Source organism: Rissa tridactyla, chromosome 19 (assembly GCF_028500815.1).
Source record: "Rissa tridactyla isolate bRisTri1 chromosome 19, bRisTri1.patW.cur.20221130, whole genome shotgun sequence".
In the NCBI taxonomy this organism is placed as follows: Eukaryota; Metazoa; Chordata; class Aves; order Charadriiformes; family Laridae; genus Rissa; species Rissa tridactyla.
Window position 1 is genome coordinate 5,322,096 of NC_071484.1, and position 19,966 is coordinate 5,342,061.

Here is a 19,966-nt window from a genome sequence, read left to right on the forward strand (position 1 = left end):
AACAGGGTGAGGGAGCCAGAGCTTTACGGCACCGTACCCCACCTCTTCGCAGCCCAGGGCAAGGCCCCCACCCTAAATAAAACACAGAGGTCGTATGTGCACTATAGAATATATTATAAATTATACCATGCATCCATTAACAAAATATACAAAGCCAACAGAAATATATCTATCTGAAGCCTGAGCATACATTATCTAAACCCTAGTAAAAAGTAACCTAAGGAAAACAGCATTTCACACTGCAATGAAGTGTTCCTTCTCAAACGCCTTAGTGTTTTGTTAATTTACAGAACACACTGACACTCCAAGGATGAAGGGACACGTGTCCTGGCCCAGACCACAGCAGATGACAAGCCCCAGCGCTTGGAAACTTCACCAGCTGCGGCACTTCATCCATCTCCTTCCCTCCTCCTCCTTCTAGAGTAGGCATAAGCCCAAAGGTACTCAAAACAGTATGTGTAAGTTCAGGTAGGGGAAAAAAAACCCAGTAGTTTCATGTGACAGAAAGATCTTTATCTGGTCCACAGCAGACGGTTGTACTGGTCTACAGAGAGATGGGAAACACTGCAAAATAGTTCTACTGTATTTCAAAATAAACATTTAAGAGTATATCTTCCACAATCTATAAAAATAGGTTTAAAACAAAAATGGTATGATACATTTATTTTTTTTTCCTTCAATTATTTTAATGGTATCTTATCTCTAAGGGTATTATGTCTTTTAAAAAAAAAATTACTACTACTGATCACCTAGTCAGTCACAATACTGATACCGCCTCAGCTATCTTGTGACAAAACCTTAGTTTGAAGCAGCAGTAATAAAATATTTTAGGATCAATGGTCTCTTACTGCAGCAAGGAACAAAGTTTGCTTGAAAGTAAGAGCGTAGCCAACACTGTTGTCCCCTTCAGAGGGACCGGACTCTGAAAAGTTACGTACGGATACACCACTGCACAGCAGGGTAACGTGGCTCGTTTCTCGTGATTCTTCGGAATCAAATCTCTCTCAGCACATTTTGAAGGGAATTCTTGGGATTTCCAAATTAAAATATGGGCATCTAAAAGCAAAATCTTGTGAGAAAAATGAATGCTACAGGTGTGTCAATGGAAACACAGGAGCAGCTAGAACCATCACAGGAGACTGTACACTTAAAACTACTTCAGTTAATGCGTTTTTCAAACTATAATGTAAGTCACGCAATCCCTACCTCAAGCATTCTTCCCATTCCTAAATACTACTAGAACTTGTACTCCAATTCAGGGTCTAGGTTTCTACACATTCTTCAAATCTTCTATGTGGTCTTAACAGAATAAGAGGTTTGTGCTATACTGGAAAAAAAAGATAGCAGTCAATTTTTTTAACACTTTTACAAAGAGCCTGTAGACATTCTTAGAAAGGTATTTCCTGCACTTACACTCCATTTTTAACAAAATATTTGATGTAGGCTATATTTTCCTGTTGGAGATACATTTTGCACTGTCATTACTTGAGATGGTTCAATCGCTGCTGGTAAATTCACTCCCCTGCATCATTCTGCTACAAGAAACAACTTTCCTGGTGGTTACACTTTCAGACTTTACAAAGGCTGACGGTTCAAGATGGCTTTTGTTTATGAGCAACCTTCTAAGAATCATTTGTAAGGTTTAAGTCTGTTACATTACTACCATGCATTGGACAAATCAATTACTAAATTGTATCAGAAGAAATACCTTGCTAGTTGTGGGGATCTCTCGTAAATTAGGCAAGACTACATTTTACAGCAGCATTTTACATTGGTTCCTACTCCAAAGCTTGTTAAAAGTCAACAAAACAAGTTTCCAGCTGCCTAAAAACAAATTTACACACAATAAAAGGATAAGTTCTCATCTGGGTGGAAGTTTAAATTAATTCTACAGGATTCCCTGACAAAAGGATTCAGTATGAAATCAGAGACTTAAAGACTGTGAGTTCCAAACAACAGTTGAAATTCTGGTCTCCAATTCATAAGATGCTGTGACAAATACTGTTTGACATTTCCATGAGGAAAGGAGGAAAAAAAAAAAAAAAAAAAGAAGAGTCAAAAGCTCAAAGAAAAGCCAAAGTTTTAGTCACACCTCCAAACAGAAAGCAGCTGAGGAGCAGCCTGCTACTGTTGCAGTGTTTAATGCGAGTTTACTCAAGGAAGATGATTCCTCCCTCCACTAGGAAGGTTCAGCATCTACTGCTGTACCAGTCACTGTTACTGATCTGAAGCAATTCAGTTACCACTTGAACCATATTATTGTTGTGTTTCTTCAGCAGTTGCAGGTTTAACTGCCTGTCACAGAATCCCATCTCACACAGACTGGATAGAAGGGTAGCAGTGTGCTCTTCCGTAGCTGCAGGCTGATGAAAACAAAAGATATTAAGGTAAGCTATAAAAAGATAATTTATTTTTGCCATTTGGAGCAGTAGTCCTGCATTATAGCGGAATATATTTAAGGCACAGAGGCCCTTTTGTCCACAATTAATCTGTTTATATTCACTTTCACTTAAAGGTGAATTACTACTCTTTACACGATGCTGGAAGAGCTATGCTACTGTCCCCACGCTCTGAACTTCCCTACCTGCTGGTGGAACAGCATACTTCAAACTTCAAAGCTGTGCCATCAAACTTAGCATTTTACTGTTGCAAGAAGTCCTATACAGAATATTGATTTTATAAAACACAGACCTATAAAATTTTAAGGCTGGCATTCTGTGAAACTCACATAGCATGCAGGAAAGACATTTACCTGTTCTATAATGGGTGGTCCAGCAAATAATGCTTTGTAGGCAGAAGCAGCAACCGACAAAGCTCCTTTAACTAGTTCTCCTGCAATGCTGCTTCCTTGAGGGTATCTGCAGAGAAGTCAGGTATTACTTTAGCGTCAGTAAAGCCAAGCCAGTGTTTCACATGAAACGCAAGTTTTTCCCTTTGATGTGCCAACTGAGACGTAGCTCTTGTTGGAGAGAACAGCCTATGATCCAAAGGAATCACCGCTGTTTGGGAACTGAGCTATCCAGGAAGCTCATTCCTTCTTTCTTGATACCTTCCATTAAATTGTGGTTTTATGCTAAGTACATTAGTTTGCCTTCCATAACATAGCCATTTGTAAAGAATTAAATATTCTCACACAGAAGAGTACACCTATACCTGAGAGGTGTGCACTGTGACACATCCATTCAGGCCAGAGTAACTCCCATTTGTTTTCCGTCAATTCTTAAGTCACTTAATATTCTGCTCGATGTTTTGTCTTATTCCTCCAGTCTCAATATCTTAAGATGCTTAGCTCTGTAGCTAACTTCGGAAATCCCTATTCTAAGAATCCTGAGATTTTCCAGAAGAAAACCCACAGAACTTTAGAAGGATTCATCTTGAGCTTCTCGTACACTTTTCCTTGCCAATTCTGCATCTTTCAAATTCCTGTCTAAGTAGAAACCAAGATCTTATGAAACCATAGCATTATGTAATTCAGCATGTTTCCTTTAAGAAGGGAGGCCTTTCTACCAAAATAGTGACTCCATCTGTAAGCCAATGCGTTTTGCTAGGCGACTGATTTAGCAGTTCTTAGTTTAAAGCAGTATTTGTGCAGTCACAGCTTCATTACCTTGGATATTCTGAGCACCTCTGTTTACTAGTGAGAAGTCCAGAAGATCCTGGTTCATGACTGTCTTCACCACTGGGTTCTGGAACAGGAAGAAAAAAAAAATATCATATCAACATGTCGTTAATGAGACGCTGAAAAGATGCAACATGTACGTAATTGGAAAGCAGTGGGATTTAGACCAAAATTAATACTTTCAAGTTTAGTCATCCAGACACAAACTAGGATATAGGATTCTCACTGCAGTCAAAACAATCAAAAGAATTTCCAAAGTAATTTAGCTGATTAGTCAGTGGGTGTTTACTTTAACATGACATGAACTGCTGTCTGAGCTCCCAGTGACTTTAACAACAGCTTAAATACATAGCTCATTAATTCCAGAGCAAAGTAATTTTCCAGATGTCTACAAATACTTCTGAGTACCCTCCTACACTTTCTAATTAATGTTCTTAGCCGATTCACAAAGCCAATTATTTCTTTATTCAAATCTTCTATACAGCAAAATTTCAAAGCCCAGAAAAAAAAAAAAACACCAATCATGACTTGGTAGTTTTTTTGCTTTCTTCAAGCACAGGACAACATCAAATCCAATACTAAGCATAAGGAATAGGTGATGACAACTGTGAATGCATCCTTCATTAAGTACTGTCAATACCTTCTCTTATTTGATTACGAGGAGTAGAAGAGATATTCTCTGAAGCTGGTATGTTTGGTTCTTGGAAGATATGATTCTGAAGAGATGCAAGATTCCTGAGAATATAGAGCAAAAAAAATTACTTTTACTACTTTAATTCTACATGTACACATGTAGGTAAGTCAAGGTCATCAGACAAGAGGAAAAGCTTCACATGCTCCCTTCTCTCCCTCTCTCGCACTCACCTCATCAGTGAGTACAGGCTTTACAAAGAGTTGCAGGATTTAGGACATTCACTCCAGGACGTGACAAAGCTTTTGTTGCAACAAAAGCTTCTGTTTGGACACTGAACTTAAGCACAACACACTGCAGACTCTACAGCAACCCTAACACAACCCTTTTGTTCTTGTCCAAGCAGCATACCTCTGTGTCTGGGGTAAGGTGTCCGCAGCCTCTGGGGTTAGTGGTACTACAGGCAGTGTTTGTGACGTTGACAAAATATCACTGACGCTGTGGATCTGTGGCTGGCTGCCCCCTTCTGCATTCGCTGCTCCTGTTTCAGGTTCTCCTGTCTTTTCCAGACTGGGCTGAGAAAGAGCCGAACTATACATAGACTCCCCCAAAGGGCGACTGGTGTCAAAGCACTCAGGGAGAATAATGATATAATCCTCTGATGAAGCAGAGGAGCCTTGACTTTGAACATCATCTTTATCATCATCTTCCTCTCCATCAGAATTGCCAGTATCACTACAGGGGATTGCTCTCTCATCAGACAGCGGAAGGTCCCCTAACAGGAAAAGTGAGGCATTAACAATTGTCCATTTTGTATGGATAACAGCAAGGACCGTATTGTCTCAGATATGAAAGGCAAGTATTCAGAAACAACTGTAAACCTTTGCTGCTGATATTAATGCTATAGTTTTCTTTGTCTATTGGGAGGAGGGGGGGGGTGCAGTGTGAAAGAGTAACAGGTCTTACTGTTAAGCCTATGCAGATATGCTGCTGATACTAATGCTTATAATAAAAACAGGAATAGGAGCTACACTGAGAACTTAAACAGTAGTTTTCAGCTCCTGAATTACACGCATCACAAAGTTCAAGGCACCGACTTGGAAAAAGCACCAGCCATGCGCAACATATGAGCACTTATCTGAATACCCACTGGAACCTTTATGTATCAATTTCACTTTTTCAAAGCAACTGTTAAACTAGCTGCTTGTTCAGTCCTGACACCAATTTTCTGATGTAATAATGATTCTCTTGATCTAATGAGGATCAGCTTCCTAGAACAGTGTCAGATCTTTTTTACACACGCAGATTTTTTTTTGTAGCCCTTATTACAGTTTTATCTTAAATTCAAACCTATTTTACTTACCACAGGCAATTTCTGTCATTGCTTCTGACTGATGAATCTGTGCTTCCTTTTTGGAAGTGGAATTGGTTTTTATCCTAGGACATTCTTCATTTATCATATTGCAACCGAAGGTGTCTTGCAATGTTTGTAAAGAGTCTAATAAAACAAGCAGGAAAAACAATTAAAATGATATCGCCACCTGCACTGCAGGGCAATTGGTGGCCAGTGTCTGACTGCTAAAAAGCAAAGCCACAGAAGCCACCTAAGGACAGTACTTACTCTGCAGGATTTTCTTTTTTTGTGGAGGCTTATGGTCAGGTGCAGCATCTAGGGTTAGAGAGCGAATTACAGTTTCACAGACAAACTGAGTCCCACTCATATCTTCTTCCCCTTCCTCCTGGTTCAACGGATGTTCAGCTTTCACTTTCACCATGCAAGTATCTGCAGGAAAGCAAGCTTCTGTCATTCCTTTGAAAGGGAAACATAACAGGTTATTTTAACACCACCAGAAGGAAATGTAAGCATAAAAAGATTTTTTTTTTTTAGGCTAGCCAAGGTTAATATTGAGTCCATGTGTTAATTCTTTTTAAAAATTCAAAGATTTTGGAATTCAGTTCAAGTTGAACGTGAAAGTGATTGAGAAGTATGGGGGCCACACCTGGAGTGTTTTGAGTGTGATCTAGTCTACAAGAGGCAAACTGTCAATTCTCCCAACAATTCCAGTAGTTGGACAAATCAAGAGAAGCATTTGTATTTCTGAATTCTACATATATTACGCTCCAACCTCTACAATCAGAGAGTGGGATCAGACGAGAGGTTTATGAGCCAAACAACTGCTTGTTTTTCCACAGAAGGGAAAGATAGAAGTTAACATTCTTTTTAGACAACAAGACTGCTGACTGAACAAAAGTGACAATATCCTCCTCCCCTCACACCCAAGCTCCCCATAGCTACTGCTTACCAGGCACCGGTTTAAATCCGCTCCCCTCATTCTCCTCCTCTATCTGCCCCAAGCCAGGTTTCTCCAGCAAGGGGCTATCGTGTGGCAAAGGGGACATGCATGGAGTCATGTCTGAAAAACAAAGGTAGCAAAGATAATTGGCCCTAAAGGAGTAGGAACTTTCCTTCCTCCAGGAGGCAACCTTTTAAGAAGTTATCCTTTTTTAAGGGATATTCTTCCAAGACTGAAGAAGCCCAGTTATCTTCCCGGATAATTTGGAGAAATAAACAACTAGCTTTGCATTACACTGGCATTGGCTGAGCAAAGAAAGTGGCAGCCTTCTTCAATGTCTGGAATCTTAGAGTCTTGCGGATGTGAAGCTGAAAAGAAGCCAAGACTGAAAAATACAAAGGATACAAAGCACTATCAAATATATCCTCTACGACTGCGGCGAGAATTTAAATGAAAAGACAGGAGAGCTGTGAAGACACTCCAGCCTGAAGAGCAAATATGTCTTTTGCACAAATAAGTTCAGCTTTTCATTGGGTAAGCAGTTAACTCAGAATACTAGAGACAGCACACAGAATATGAGAAGAACCTTACCAACAGGAGTATTGTGTGGCACTCGCTCCAATTCCTGCACAATATTAATGTCCAGCAGCTCAAAGGACAGCAAATCCTACATAAAGAAACACCACACGTTTTTCATCAGCAAACCCTGAAATGGAAATCTTATGCTGTACTTCCCAGCATCAGATCCCATCAACTTACAAATAAGTCTACTCCACCTTGGTAGCTACCTGGCACGATCTCAGAGGTCAGTTTTCCCATAATATATATCTACATTGTAGAATATGGTACACAAATTAGGTTAGCAAGAGGCAAAGGTAAGTACCCCCTTGCTAGGGGCCAGAGAAAGACCCAACTCTGTGACTCTTTATTGAGAAACTTAGTCTGTCCTGCACGTACCTTCCGTACAGTGACAGTCCCCAATACTAATTTAAAAAAATAGTTCTGCTATATAAAATACAATATACTCTTCCTGAAAACACAGTGGCTATTTTAGAGCTCAGAAGCTTTTTGTTCTTATAGATGTCTATGTATCTAGATATCAAACTCAAGGTGGTTTATCTCTACCTGAATTTTAGCACTTTACCTGTGCGGTGAGAAGATCAACAGATGGGATATAAAATTCCCTCTCACTTGGCAGATTTTTGATCTTTAAAGGAATAGTTGGCAGAGGTATTTCAGCCTGCTCCATGATTTCACCCATCAGTGGAGCACCTGCTTCTGTCTTTAAGGTAGCATCCTGCAAAAGCAAAAAAAAAAAAAAATTTGCCACAGAAGCGCCTTAAGGCAGGCAGCAAATAAAACAATTGCATGAAACGTAATGCCTGAATAGTGTGTACAAGAACACAAATAACTTAAAAAGAGATTTAATCTAACTCATTTTACAGCCAAAAAGACAAGATCTAACATAAAGATAAATCCTGCAGTGTTTCAGTTCAATCAAAGAACTAGACAAATAGCTGCAACAGACTGATAACTAATCCCATGCCTGTCAAAAAGAATGACCATCTTAGAGCTCACAAATGCAATAAACGTTGTTTATCTTCTATTAAAAATAGAAATTAGAAGCAAACAACTAAAAGAATCCCCTGGAAATCAATATAGCTAGGGACACTACGCCATTGCAACAAACGATATTCATTGCTCCTTCTACTAAGCAACTTATAACTGCCCCAAATACCGTGTGAGTTACTTGCCTGTTTGGTGCTGGAAGCTTTCTCCTTCCAATTGCTTTCTACAGAGTCAGTAGCTGGGGAGGGATCCACAACAATACTGCACCAGATCCTGGGCCCAAACTGTTCCCCTCGGTGTGACAGTCTCCAGTGAGAAGTGTAAGTTCCTTCTATATTAGGAGCTACAAACTCAACTGAAACAGTTCCTACTTGTCCCGATGGAAGGGATGGCACTAACACATCTTTTTTTTCAGAAGATGCCAAGGTCAGATTTCCCCACATAAGTTTCAGCTGAAATATACAACAGAAAAAAGCAAAAGTTAACTTCACAAACTTCTCTGCAAACTGCGGGCAGTAAGGAGCACTTCAAAGCTCCTTTGCTGAAAGGCCACGCAGACGCCAGGCATGGAGAAGAGCGGCTGCTAGGAAACATTCTCACATTAGTCACTATCGCCACAACTTCCAGCTTTCAACAGGAACTCAGTCACTCACACAGGAAAGGCTTTTTGAAGTCAGAAAAGCAACACACCTATTGTAAACAAGGTGGAACTGTGACATTATAACAGCACTGGAAGACATGTTCAGTGATGTTAATGTTGATCACCTTCCTCCTGCACTCCGCAGTTGTAAAGAGTACCTAGACAGCTTATTGCCCCAAAAGGCCCAGCTTGTGAATTAACAGGCCAAACAAAACGCTAAGCGGGTTCTGACACAGAATTCAAATTCCTAATGCATATAAGTATTATCTTCCAGAACTATTTTAATGTGTAAAAGGAATAGCAAAAGAAAGATACCTTTGTGTCTGAGCTCCATTCCACATTGCCAGTATTTTTCATTCGCCAGTGTTTGACAAACTTTGTTCCTGGTTGCAAGTGAGTCCCATCTGGCAAATTCTCATCCACAAATACTGCACTTAGTGTTGGGACGATTGCCTGGATGGGCTGACTAGGACTCCTGGGATTGGAGGGGAGGAAACAAACAAACAAAAAAAAATCAGCAAAAAACCAGCAAGACTGAGGAAGTCCTTCAGCTGCTATTTCACTGGCTAAAAAAAAAATGGAAGAGGCCATTTAGTTTGTTTTCTTCTTTTATCTCTAGAGGCATTTCAAAATATTTAACATTTTAGCTACTGTTTTCATCTTAAGTCTAAACACCACGTAGCAGTTTGCTTTCCTTTGCTTAAGGAAAAAAAATGCATCAAAACAAGATTTGCTTATTTGGAAGAATATTATCATAATTACAGAACTCAGGATTAACAGAGAAAAGTTTACTGTTCTTCACTCGATTTGATTTAGTCCGACAGAACTTCGGGCTATGCTATTCTGCTAGAGAAAAGCTGTCATCTTTATGATGCTGAATCAAAAAGATTGTACCATAGTCTTAACACTAGTGTCTTATTTGGCCTTACAAACAACATTTTTCAGCAAGATACTGCAGTTTTTTCCTGAAAGGGGCTCAAAGAGTTTTAATCCAAAGCTTTACTGTTAATTTGGGCACACTGAGGGGAGACTGGTGAAACGGTTCATACACATGACAACTTTAGAAGACCTAAAAAAAGACTTTGGACTTAAATTAGCATGGGTTTTGTTCCTGTAATATGCCTGTTCAGCAAAAAGGAAGCAAAGACAGCTATTTCAAGCTCTCCACAAACATAAGTAACTGATTAATGTTAATTTGACATTTAAATGCCCTAAATGGAAGGGATAAATTAAAGAAACTAGAACTATACAAGTTTTACACCTGTACATTCATAAAACCGAAGGGAACAGAAAATGCAAAATGGTTGCCTGCAAAGGCTGCTATCTAGTGAGCCTCAGCCTAAGATCACAGAAAAAAGGAAAAAGAAAATGAAAAGGGCGCTGAACATAAGCACCACGGAATATACTTGACTTTAGGCAGAGACACGTAATATACCAGGAAGATCCAGGCTTTTTTAAAACTGGCAATAACGTGAGTTTACACCATATGCGCATGCATGCATACACATGTGATCCCAGGCATTCCCCTTCCTCCTAATCTATGTAACTCTGTAAGTTTCTGTTAATAACTATCAGTTGCTTTTTTTCTTCTGCTACTCTCCTCCCAAGTAAAAAAACAGTAAAACCACTCCACCTTCCAAGTTCCATTTAGACAAAATTCTCACAGAATCCAATGACAACTGATACTTTAAATGAGCAATTTCATAACCTTCCTCCTGCTACGCTAACTTGGTCTCATCGCAAAGGACAGACAGCACAACTAAGGAATGCTCAGCTGTCAACATCTCTTACATGAAGGTATTAGGTTGGAGACTCTCAGATTTCAGAGTAGGTGAGCCACTAGTTTCCAATACATGGACGGAGTTCCACAGATGAATTTTCCTGTGCAGTTTTAGCTGCTTTTTGAGCTCTCGGACCTCTGCCTTTCGCTGTTTCTTCTCTGCTCGTAATCTTTGCTTTTCTGCCTTCAGAAATCTTTTGTCCATCTGTTTCTGGAGCCTGCAGAGAGAGTAAGCCACCTTGTTACAATACACTAAATTCATCAGAATTCAGCTTTAGCCAACACAGCCTTAGTCTCAAAGGGAACACTCCAGGCAACGTCTCATGCTTTTAGACTGGAGAACAGATGATTCTAAAAGAATAACTTTATAGTTGCTTGTGAAGATATTTTGAATGGTCTCAGTGAAAGAGCAAACTCAAAGGCAAATTACAGTATTCTCAAAGAAAAAGCAAGCTCTCAAAGTTTGCTACCCACCTACGACACAAAATTCTGCCTTTTCTACTTTGTTATTAAAAATGCTGTAAGATTTATGACTTAGGCCATTTATAAGCATACAGCTATTTTTAGCTACTTGCAATTAAGTTTGAGTACCATTTCCACTTCTTGTTATCTCTAAAACAAAACATCAACCCCAATACAGGTGTTTCCACTTTGCTGTCAGGATAATCTTGTCTGGTACTGACAGATGTCACTATTTACCTAACTTGCTCCAGAGTAGCAGGCAGGCGAGGCGAAAACTCCGCAGGGCTGTAATTCTCAGCAACACATAGTACAGGTCTTCGCAGCTTTAACAAGACATGATTAGGATCGTGTGCATACGTTCCTGCTTCACACTGTTCACAGATATTGTAGGCTGGACAAAGGCTGCAAAGCAGAAAAACCAGAAGGTTACGAAGAGGCAGACACTAGAAAAAGACAATGAAGGTTAATTAATCCTTGCATTTCTGCAGAGAAACAATTCTGTATCCCACTACCATTGTAAGTAGTGCCTGAGTGAAACAGAAGCTGGTCCTCTCACTTAAACATCAATATTTGGAGCCATATGGAATATCTAGATCAGTATCTCTATTCTTGGCAAAACTGCAACACAGTTCTCACTTCGTTCTTGAACACACGCTGAAAAAAACCTGACACTTCCTTTAGCACAAGTGACTAACAATTGTCGCTATAAAGGATAAAACATTATACTGAAATGCAATGCCAGAAACACCATCTTATAAAAATACAGAGGATAAAGTCAACTGAAATACTCAGGGATGCAAAGCAAATTGCTTCTGCAGGAACAGGACTGGTAAAAAACACTGTCAATTCCTGCCAGCAAGAAAAATAAACATCCAAAGAAAAACCCCTGTTGGCATTACATTCACTGCTGCTGCCTAGTCCTAAGATACTTACCTTTGCATCAGTTGCCTCACTCAAATAAAAACCTCACTTCTGACACACCACTTGAGACACTTATCAAAACCTATTTCATAATATTAGACTGACAACAGTAAGATCATTAAAAAAACCCATGACCTGCCTTAGTCTCATTGGCTGTCAGAACTAAAGGACTATTACAGACTGGTGGTTAAGTTTTGCTTTTTTGTTTAGTTAACTGAAAGGAAACATCTTCCTTTACAATTATTGCATGTTATATGCAAAAAAAGGTAAAAAGTGCTTGAGAATACAGGAGGTGCTATACAGTTCTCTCACTCTGTTTTAACAGCCACATTTTCTCAAAATAGTATTAATCCTGCTCTTACGCAGATAAAGTCTAGTCACCATGGCAAAGAACATAAGCTGTTTGTGAGACACATATGGAGGTTCTGAAACGTACAGCATGCTGCAGATCAGAAATCTAGAAGTCTATGACATCAAGATAGTTTCTCAGACTCATTCCCATGCCCTACGTGTTAGAGGTGCCCCACACTCCCATCTCCCAGCATATGCTACCTGCACTGGTAGCGAACTCCAACAATTCGGGCCTGGCAGTTGCAACAGGAGATCAGCCAGTCACACTGGTTTCCATTCACTGATTCACTCTCTGAAGTTGGAGGTGCTGCTGTAATAGAGCTCTCGGAAAAATCTGGAGGCTGACTGTGATGAACAAGCTTCTCATACAGCTTCTGTTCCAGTTTCTCAACAGTTTCCTTAACTACTTGTTCCCTGAACTGGAAAAAAATTAAAGTTGTCACGGATGAGACCCACCCATGTGGCTTCAAAAGTTCAACTACTTGCCCCAAGTCTCCCTATCTACAAATCATAAAGCAGCTCAGAATCCACTTCCCACCTCCCCGCAGCACATTCCAGATGAAAATAAACAAGTATCACATTCCTCAAAGAGGATTTGTATTTTAGAAAATATCAGCCCATTGGTTTCATCAAGGCAAATTAAAAATCATACATCATGTTCGCAATATTAAGGTTCTTCCATAACCTTGCATGAAGGGAAGGAAACTAATCTCTGAGATAATTAACACAAACCCCTAACAAACCCTTCTGGCGCCTCTATCAGTAAGTCCTGATTTTGTCCACCAGGGATGTTTTAAATACAACCATTAAGTTCCCGACCCTTCAGTTTGTATAAAGAGGTGGCAAAGGAAGGGAGATTCTAGGAAAAGAAAAGCTTCAACATAAATGCATATATATTGCACCACCGTACCTATTAGTTTCAAGAACTCACTAGCTAATTAGTTCTTAGCAATCATATCCAACTGTTTCTCAGTGATGTTTATTAGCTGTTCAAAACAAGGTAACACCCACATCTTATTAACCTATAGGTTATACTCATTGGCTTCCTGAAAGTATTTTCTTAAACTGAACAATCAAGAAAAGCAAGGTCATCAAATGCTTCAAATCCCAAGAAACCCTAAGTATTACCCTACTGAAACTGGTCAAACAAGACTCTCCAACAGCAACACTGTATTTCATGCTCACCCTCATCACGAGTACCCTGAACTTCCTATGACTATCTGGACTGCAACAAGGATTCTAGCGTGGGAGCTGCTTAAAACTACACTCAAACCAATCAAATCCATAAACCAAACAATCCATTTTTGACAAGCAGCATGTATCAACATTTTTTTTTTTTTATTTTTTTTTTTTTTTAAGGTAACACCTACACTGTACTGTCTAGTGATTAGCTGCCTAAATGCCCTTTAAGATCCTGGTCACAAGCACTGAGAGCAAGCGTGATCGTATGTACGAGAGGCATCACAGGTATCTTTTCCACCCACAGCCTCCTATGTATTCCTTTAAGAATACTAAAATTCAGAAGAAAATGCACTTACTGTTTCCAAGTAGCTAGTAAACCATTCTGGAGGATTATCATTTGTTCTTCCTGTTCTAGTGTGATTTAACTTTTGCTGGAGTAAAAACAAACAAACAAAACAAAAAAAACACACCACAAAAATAAATTACAAACCTTATGTATGCAAAGCTGTAAAAGCCCTCAATACAGCAAGGTAACCCCTTTCAAATAGCTCTCCCCTCAAATGCCTTTACAAAAAAAAAAAATATTCAAGGTCTTTGGAAAATGGTGGAAAAGCAACACAAGCAAGTCACTGACATTTTCCTAAAAGATTTCTGCTTTATTAGCATTTGAGTGTAATTACACATCAAAGCCAAAGAAATCAGGTCAACTGGAAGTTATTTGATGGCAATCAGGGCTTCAGGAGACCGATACTTAAGAATGGTCAACATGAAAGAACCTGCATTTCTAAACGCAGCACCAAAATATCCTCTTGAAGACATTCAAACAATTTTGCAAGCTTCAATGACTGCAGGCAGCTGAAAATGAAGATCAACTTCTGAACTCAGAGGTTTTATACGGGTAAAGATGATGATCAGCCTATAAAGTGAATTACAGTTATGAATTCTTTGTTTTAATGAATATCCAATCCAGCTCTGCATCCTACCTGAATTGTCAGCTCCTTTTCATTTTTTAAGTTTTCCTCTAACTCCTGAGCTAGCACGGAATAGGGCGAAAGAGGTTTCTTCTCATCTTTAAGAAGTGCTAACTTTTCTGTCACAGTTTTTTCACATAGTTGCGAAGAACAAGAATATGAAGTTTCTTTCGGAGAAGAGTTTTCATCATACACATTCATCTGAAGTTGATTTCCTTGTTTACCTGCAATCTAAATAAACAGTACATACATACATATTTACTCCACTTACAAACAACATACAAAATCCTGTAAAAATACAGCACTAAACTGGAGAGGTTGGGAAAGACTAAGACACACAAAAAGAAAAATTGATAGAAATGCCAAGGTACAGTCAGCTGATAGTCTATTCTGCCTTTCTTAAAGGTTACCAATACGCTTATTAGAAAGTTTACTAAAAGCAAACGGTTAATTATCCAGATATTTTGCAGGAATTTTTCAATCCGCAATAAAGCTGTTCCTGAGAGCCAGCAAACAACATAGATTCTGTCCAGGAACTTACAGTAAATTTCCATCTATTATTATTTTAAAATTATTATCAGATTTGAAATTCAGACCATGAGCAAAAAGTTTGGAAAGCATTAGTACTGTACAACTAAAATTTAAAGGAATGCAATTCTTATTTTGTCTAAGTAAAATTCGCTGCTTATAAAGTAACTAAGCATTGATACCAACTGAAGTTTTATTGCCAGAGAGCACAACATTAGAGTCTATGTGGCAAGATTTTTAAAGCGATCCCATTAGAGCCCAGTACCTCCAAACATGAGATTACTGTTTGAGTGTTTGAGAAAGCCATTTAACCAAAGAATTGGCTGCTCAGGGCCCCGAACTACAACTGCCTATTCAACTAATTTATACAGATCAAGATTAGCCTGGATGGAAAAAAATCATAGCAAAACATTTAAGCTCATGTCCAAAGCTAGAAACTGAGCTATTCTGATTTCCATGGGCCAGGTAATGCTGTTTTTTTCCTCAGCTACACCAAATTTAATTGGAGAAGGATGAATATATTGAAGAAAGTCAAAGAGAGCATTTACCTTCAGAGCTTCTTCATATTCCTCTAAAGAACAAGAGAAAGAAATGTGAATTTTCCCTGTCTCAAACAGCAGATCTAAATTTAGCACATAGTATTTAGGGACCCTTACATCAAGGAGTGTCTCCCATAACTTCAGTAAATTCTTTTAAAATAGTGCTAATGAAGGAAGAAGTTGTATATACAGCAACAAGCAAATGTTCTCATGGCCTAGAGACTTAGCATTCCATTAATTTAGTAATTTCCAATTTGTTCCTATAGATCAAAACCTCCTTCCTTTGGGAAGAATTTGATACCCAACCATACACAAAATGCAAACATTCTCAACTGCTTCTCCAAAACCATGAACAACAGTTGGGGTCTCTTTACTGATTTCACTTCAGTAAAATAGCAGCTCACCTTTGCTATTCACAGAGACCTGCAAAGAGAAATAATAGTGAATAATAGCCATCGATATATTTTTGTGATTCTCTTAAAATTAACATGCTTTCAGAATAAATGCACTTTTATTCAGAGTTTCTAAAATACCACTCCTTCAGGTATTTGTTATTGCTGCCGTGTTTAATCATTAATCAATGTTGTGTTGGTTTTTATTAGGTTTGCACAATAAGCAAGGCCTCTGGCACCTACTAGCATCCAGAACACGTGCTGTTTCATCTACTGGAAGTACACTGGCACCAGTTCCACTGGGTTCGCTACACAAGCACACAGAGGTTGGACCCAGATGCTTTTAATGCCCAGCGTGAAACTATTCTTTGATTTAGATACAACCCAAGCCTATCTTCTACAGGTGCTCATTTATCAATTTTGCATGTAGAAATTACTCATACAAGAAGATATTTAATCACTACAGCACTGCATGATTCTGAACGATGTTACTCTATTAGTATTTGAAAAAGATCTTTAGCAGATGCAGTTATAAATTTGTATACATACAGGCTGAAAAATACGGGGAGAGTCTCTCATAAATGTTAGAAACATCTTGACATTTCCCCTTAGGGGGAAAAAAAAACCCCACACAAAGATCCCCATCTCTGCAATTTAGTAGAGCTACAAATCAAGTAGTGGAACACAGAGTTTGCAAAAGTTACACTTTGTTTGAGAGCTACATTCTACTCTAAATCTCTAGATAAACAGAAAGAGTATGAGAGGGTGAGGTTATGCCAAGCAGGAAGTTACTCAACAAGGACAACTAGAAGTAACCAATTTGTTTCCTGAATCAGTAATCTGCTTGGAGATTATAGCATTTGCATAAAACAAGCAGAGGATTTGAGTACACCAGACCACTGAAGCAAACATGTGCTAATGACAGGGGATCTACGTTTTTCAGAGGAAGAAGTATAGATTGAAGAGACAGGGTTTTACCATGGCTGCAAACACAAATAGTTACAACTACCTAATCCTGATTAAAAAAAAAAAAAAAAAAAAAAAAAAAAAGAGAGTCCCTCAACAGAAGCATCCTTCCCTCAGAGCACATAGAGCCACTGGCTGCTTCTATGGGGTGGGGAAAAAAAGGCAGTAGCTCCTAAAGTAATATTTTAAAATAAGTATGCCACATTAAGAGTGAAACCACAAGACTTATAGCTATTTTCTTACCAAAGGGGCAAAACCATAACCCCGACCCATATAACAGACACTCCCGAAAGATCCACTATAAATTATCAAGAGGCAAAAAGGTTCACACCAGTCATATTTTGGTAGACCGGCTGCGAGAGTGGGGGGCATTTTACCTCATCATTATCCTCATCAACGTATTTGATCTGAATGTTGTCCAGGTCAAATGAAACTTTAACCTGTAAGGCAAAAGGAACACAAAACCACAATGAGACAGGACTGTAGATGTTTTCAGTTAACCATAATTATTGGCAAGGAAAAATGTTTTAACCCTTCCGTCCCTCCCTCCAGTTTCTCAGTTGAAATAAACACTGTTTTACAAAATTCATTCTTCTGAAGTTGAACAACTCTACCCAGTGCCCTACCTCCAACCTTTACTAACTTTCTATAATGAAAAGAAAAAAAATCATTTCTTTCTTGTGTCACCTTCCCTAGTTAATGTTTACCCCAAAATAAATAATAACAACCTTTCCATTATAAGAGGACTAGCTCAGGGTTAACGAACTCAGGCATGGTAAACAGTGCAATATACAAAGGCTAAAGCCAACAACCACCAAATGCTAACTTTTACATTATAAAGCACAAGGAAGACAGCTCACACTGGTGATCAGACTTTTTTTTCCACAAAACTATTTGTACTTCGAGAAACTAGGATTAATTCAAGTACTAAAAAGAGCGAAGTATCTCATTCTGCTACTCACTGGCTGATGCACTGTTCATGGGAACATATAAATCCATTACACAGATCAGAATTAGGAGAATAAAGCTGAGTAGCTATTTGTATTTTGCCTTAATAGGGCAGAATGAACAGCATCAAATTAAACATGAATTAAGGTGGTTGTTTTCCTGTGTTGAGTAACAACAGTCTTTAAGGCTCATGTGCATTTTTGTACCATTTACCTACTCAAGATGTATTTTTCTTGACAGACACTCTCTCTGAAAAGCTGCTATGTCCGAGACGCATTCTGCTAGCCTAGACTTAACATAAGAACACTAGCAGCCTTAGAAGACAGCAGATGGCTGGGACTTCATAGCCCCACAAGAGCACAATGACATAGCTACATACATTCTGCAATGAATGTGCAACAGGCAGGTTCTTCCAGTGATATATCCCAAATCAATTTCGGGAGTGCAGCAAGAGAACCAACTCAGCTTGTCAAGAAGAAGCTGTGATCTGTATCTACATCATCTAGTACCACAGATTGTTCATGTAAAGCTCAAGCTAGAACCAGAGATGGGGTTATGCCTTATAAACACCGGATGTTTAATATTACATTAAAACATAGGAAAGACACAGTTTAATTAATACTATCTTGAAACAGTAATTCACACAACATAGTGCAGAGACACCCAGCGGTACTACCTTGGTTAGAGAAACATTATTGTCATAGAACACCACACCTTGAACAAACACACCCTCGCTCTCGGACTACTTAAGATTAAGGGCAACACCATGCTGACGTAGCAATCTGCTTCCAGCTTTGAGACAAGCAGGATTCTGACTAGTTCAGACATTCCTGCAGGGTCCACTCATCAACAAGTATTTTAAGCCTAAACTACCCCCTCTTCTAGAAGACTGAAATACAGTGAGCGAAGATGATGCAGGTCAAACTTTGAGTAATTCACAATGCAAGAACCTCCTACAAGGTACACTGGAATATGTTGGCTAAAAAAAGAACTGAAAGTGAGAAAATAAAACACTGGCAAAATCTCTGAAGATGCAACTTTGAGAGCAAACTAAAAAAAAAACAAACCACCAACAAAACAGCTGCCACAACACTGAAAAAAATAAATCACTGCAGCTTCATCATAGCCAAGGGAATCCTCACTATGCAATTTCAACCTCAGCCAATACAGGAATTTTCACTAGATAACACTAGAAACAAATGTCCAAAGAAAAACTCTTTGATATACCAAGTGCATGATATACACACCCTCATAAAGCAACTGTCTATACGCTTACGGCCCACTACCAAAAACACTTATATCCCACCCTGCACGCACAAGGCACCAGGAAGGCAAAAACCAAAAAAGTACGTTAGTGACTCGGTATCCCCGAGAGCAAAGATAAGCCTTCAGGAAAACGTTCTGTAAGCAACACAAGCGTGTGACTCCACCATACTCACTTCAATGAGTACAAGAACGGTAGGCAAGAGGCACACACTGTACTTTATAGGGGTGCAGTGCCAAAACCAAGTATCCACAACTGCAGGAAAGAGCAAAGCACACAACTATGGCCACCTGCTCACACAGAAAAACAAGCGACCCATAAGAAGCTTTACCAAAAGAGGCTTTCCGCACCATTCTAAGTATATAACAGGAGAAAAAGTTACCATTAACGCTAAATGCAAAACTGAGACTGCAGCAGAACAGAATCCCAGTTCTAACAGCCTATGAAACGGGGGACACGGATTAGGAAGCCGAGAGAGAAGATGCCAGGCCCTCAGAGAGGCGCTTACGCCCCCAGCGCCTCACCGCGACGGCTGCCCGCGGCTGTGGCCCCGCAGCGGACCGGGCCGTGCTCACCATAGCCTCCACGTCTGCCCACGTCGTGTGCGCTGAGTCTGACACCAGGAAGCTCTGGGTCTCCCCACGGCAGGTGACGCGGAGGTTCACCTGTGGCTCCATGCCGCGCTCCCGAGGAAGCGAGGGAAGACCTGTCAGCCGGCCCGAGGAGCCTAACATGGCGGACCGGCCCCGGCCCGCCCCGCGCCCCCCGCGCGGCACCATTGGCGGCCCTGCCTGCCACTCATCCTCCCCCCCGCACTGATTGGCCGGCGGGGGCGGGGCCAGGCGCTGTGGAACCACAACAACAAACAGACCGGGGAGCGCGCACGCGGGGGCACGCGGCGCGCCGCCA

At 39.8% G+C, this 19,966-nt stretch overlaps 1 protein-coding gene across 5 annotated transcripts; it reads right to left on the reverse strand.

Annotated features, from left to right (window-relative positions):
• Positions 1-97: 97 nt before the first annotated feature.
• Positions 98-19,909, reverse strand: NBR1 (NBR1 autophagy cargo receptor). 5 transcript variants are annotated; one of them, XM_054224267.1, is made up of 21 exons: positions 19,633-19,909; positions 17,223-17,285; positions 15,892-15,910; positions 15,497-15,519; positions 14,433-14,651; positions 13,806-13,880; positions 12,469-12,686; positions 11,233-11,397; positions 10,545-10,751; positions 9,069-9,228; positions 8,299-8,565; positions 7,689-7,841; positions 7,136-7,211; positions 6,554-6,664; positions 5,872-6,033; positions 5,614-5,748; positions 4,662-5,025; positions 4,260-4,354; positions 3,608-3,686; positions 2,753-2,858; positions 98-2,366 (listed from the first exon to the last, which is right to left on the reverse strand). In XM_054224267.1, exons 1-21 carry the CDS (start codon positions 19,834-19,836, stop codon positions 2,190-2,192), a joined length of 3,078 nt encoding a protein of 1,025 aa, XP_054080242.1. In that variant the 5' UTR covers positions 19,837-19,909; the 3' UTR covers positions 98-2,189. The 5 variants fall into 5 exon arrangements, with proteins under 5 accessions (XP_054080242.1, XP_054080240.1, XP_054080244.1 ...); XM_054224265.1 differs by having other exon boundaries at positions 5,872-6,060; positions 19,633-19,908; XM_054224269.1 differs by having other exon boundaries at positions 98-2,363; positions 19,633-19,907.
• Positions 19,910-19,966: the final 57 nt, after the last annotated feature.

Coding starts and splice junctions, on each gene's coding strand:
- NBR1 (XM_054224265.1), bottom strand. CDS start 19,836: ATGGTGCCGCGCGGGGGGCGCGGGGCGGGCCGGGGCCGGTCCGCCATG. Junction 7,842..8,298: donor AAGCTTCCAGCACCAAACAG/GCAAGTAACTCA, acceptor TTGCTTTTGCAG/GATGCTACCTTAAAGACAGA. Junction 5,749..5,871: donor AAAAAAGAAAATCCTGCAGA/GTAAGTACTGTC, acceptor TTGTTTTATTAG/ACTCTTTACAAACATTGCAA.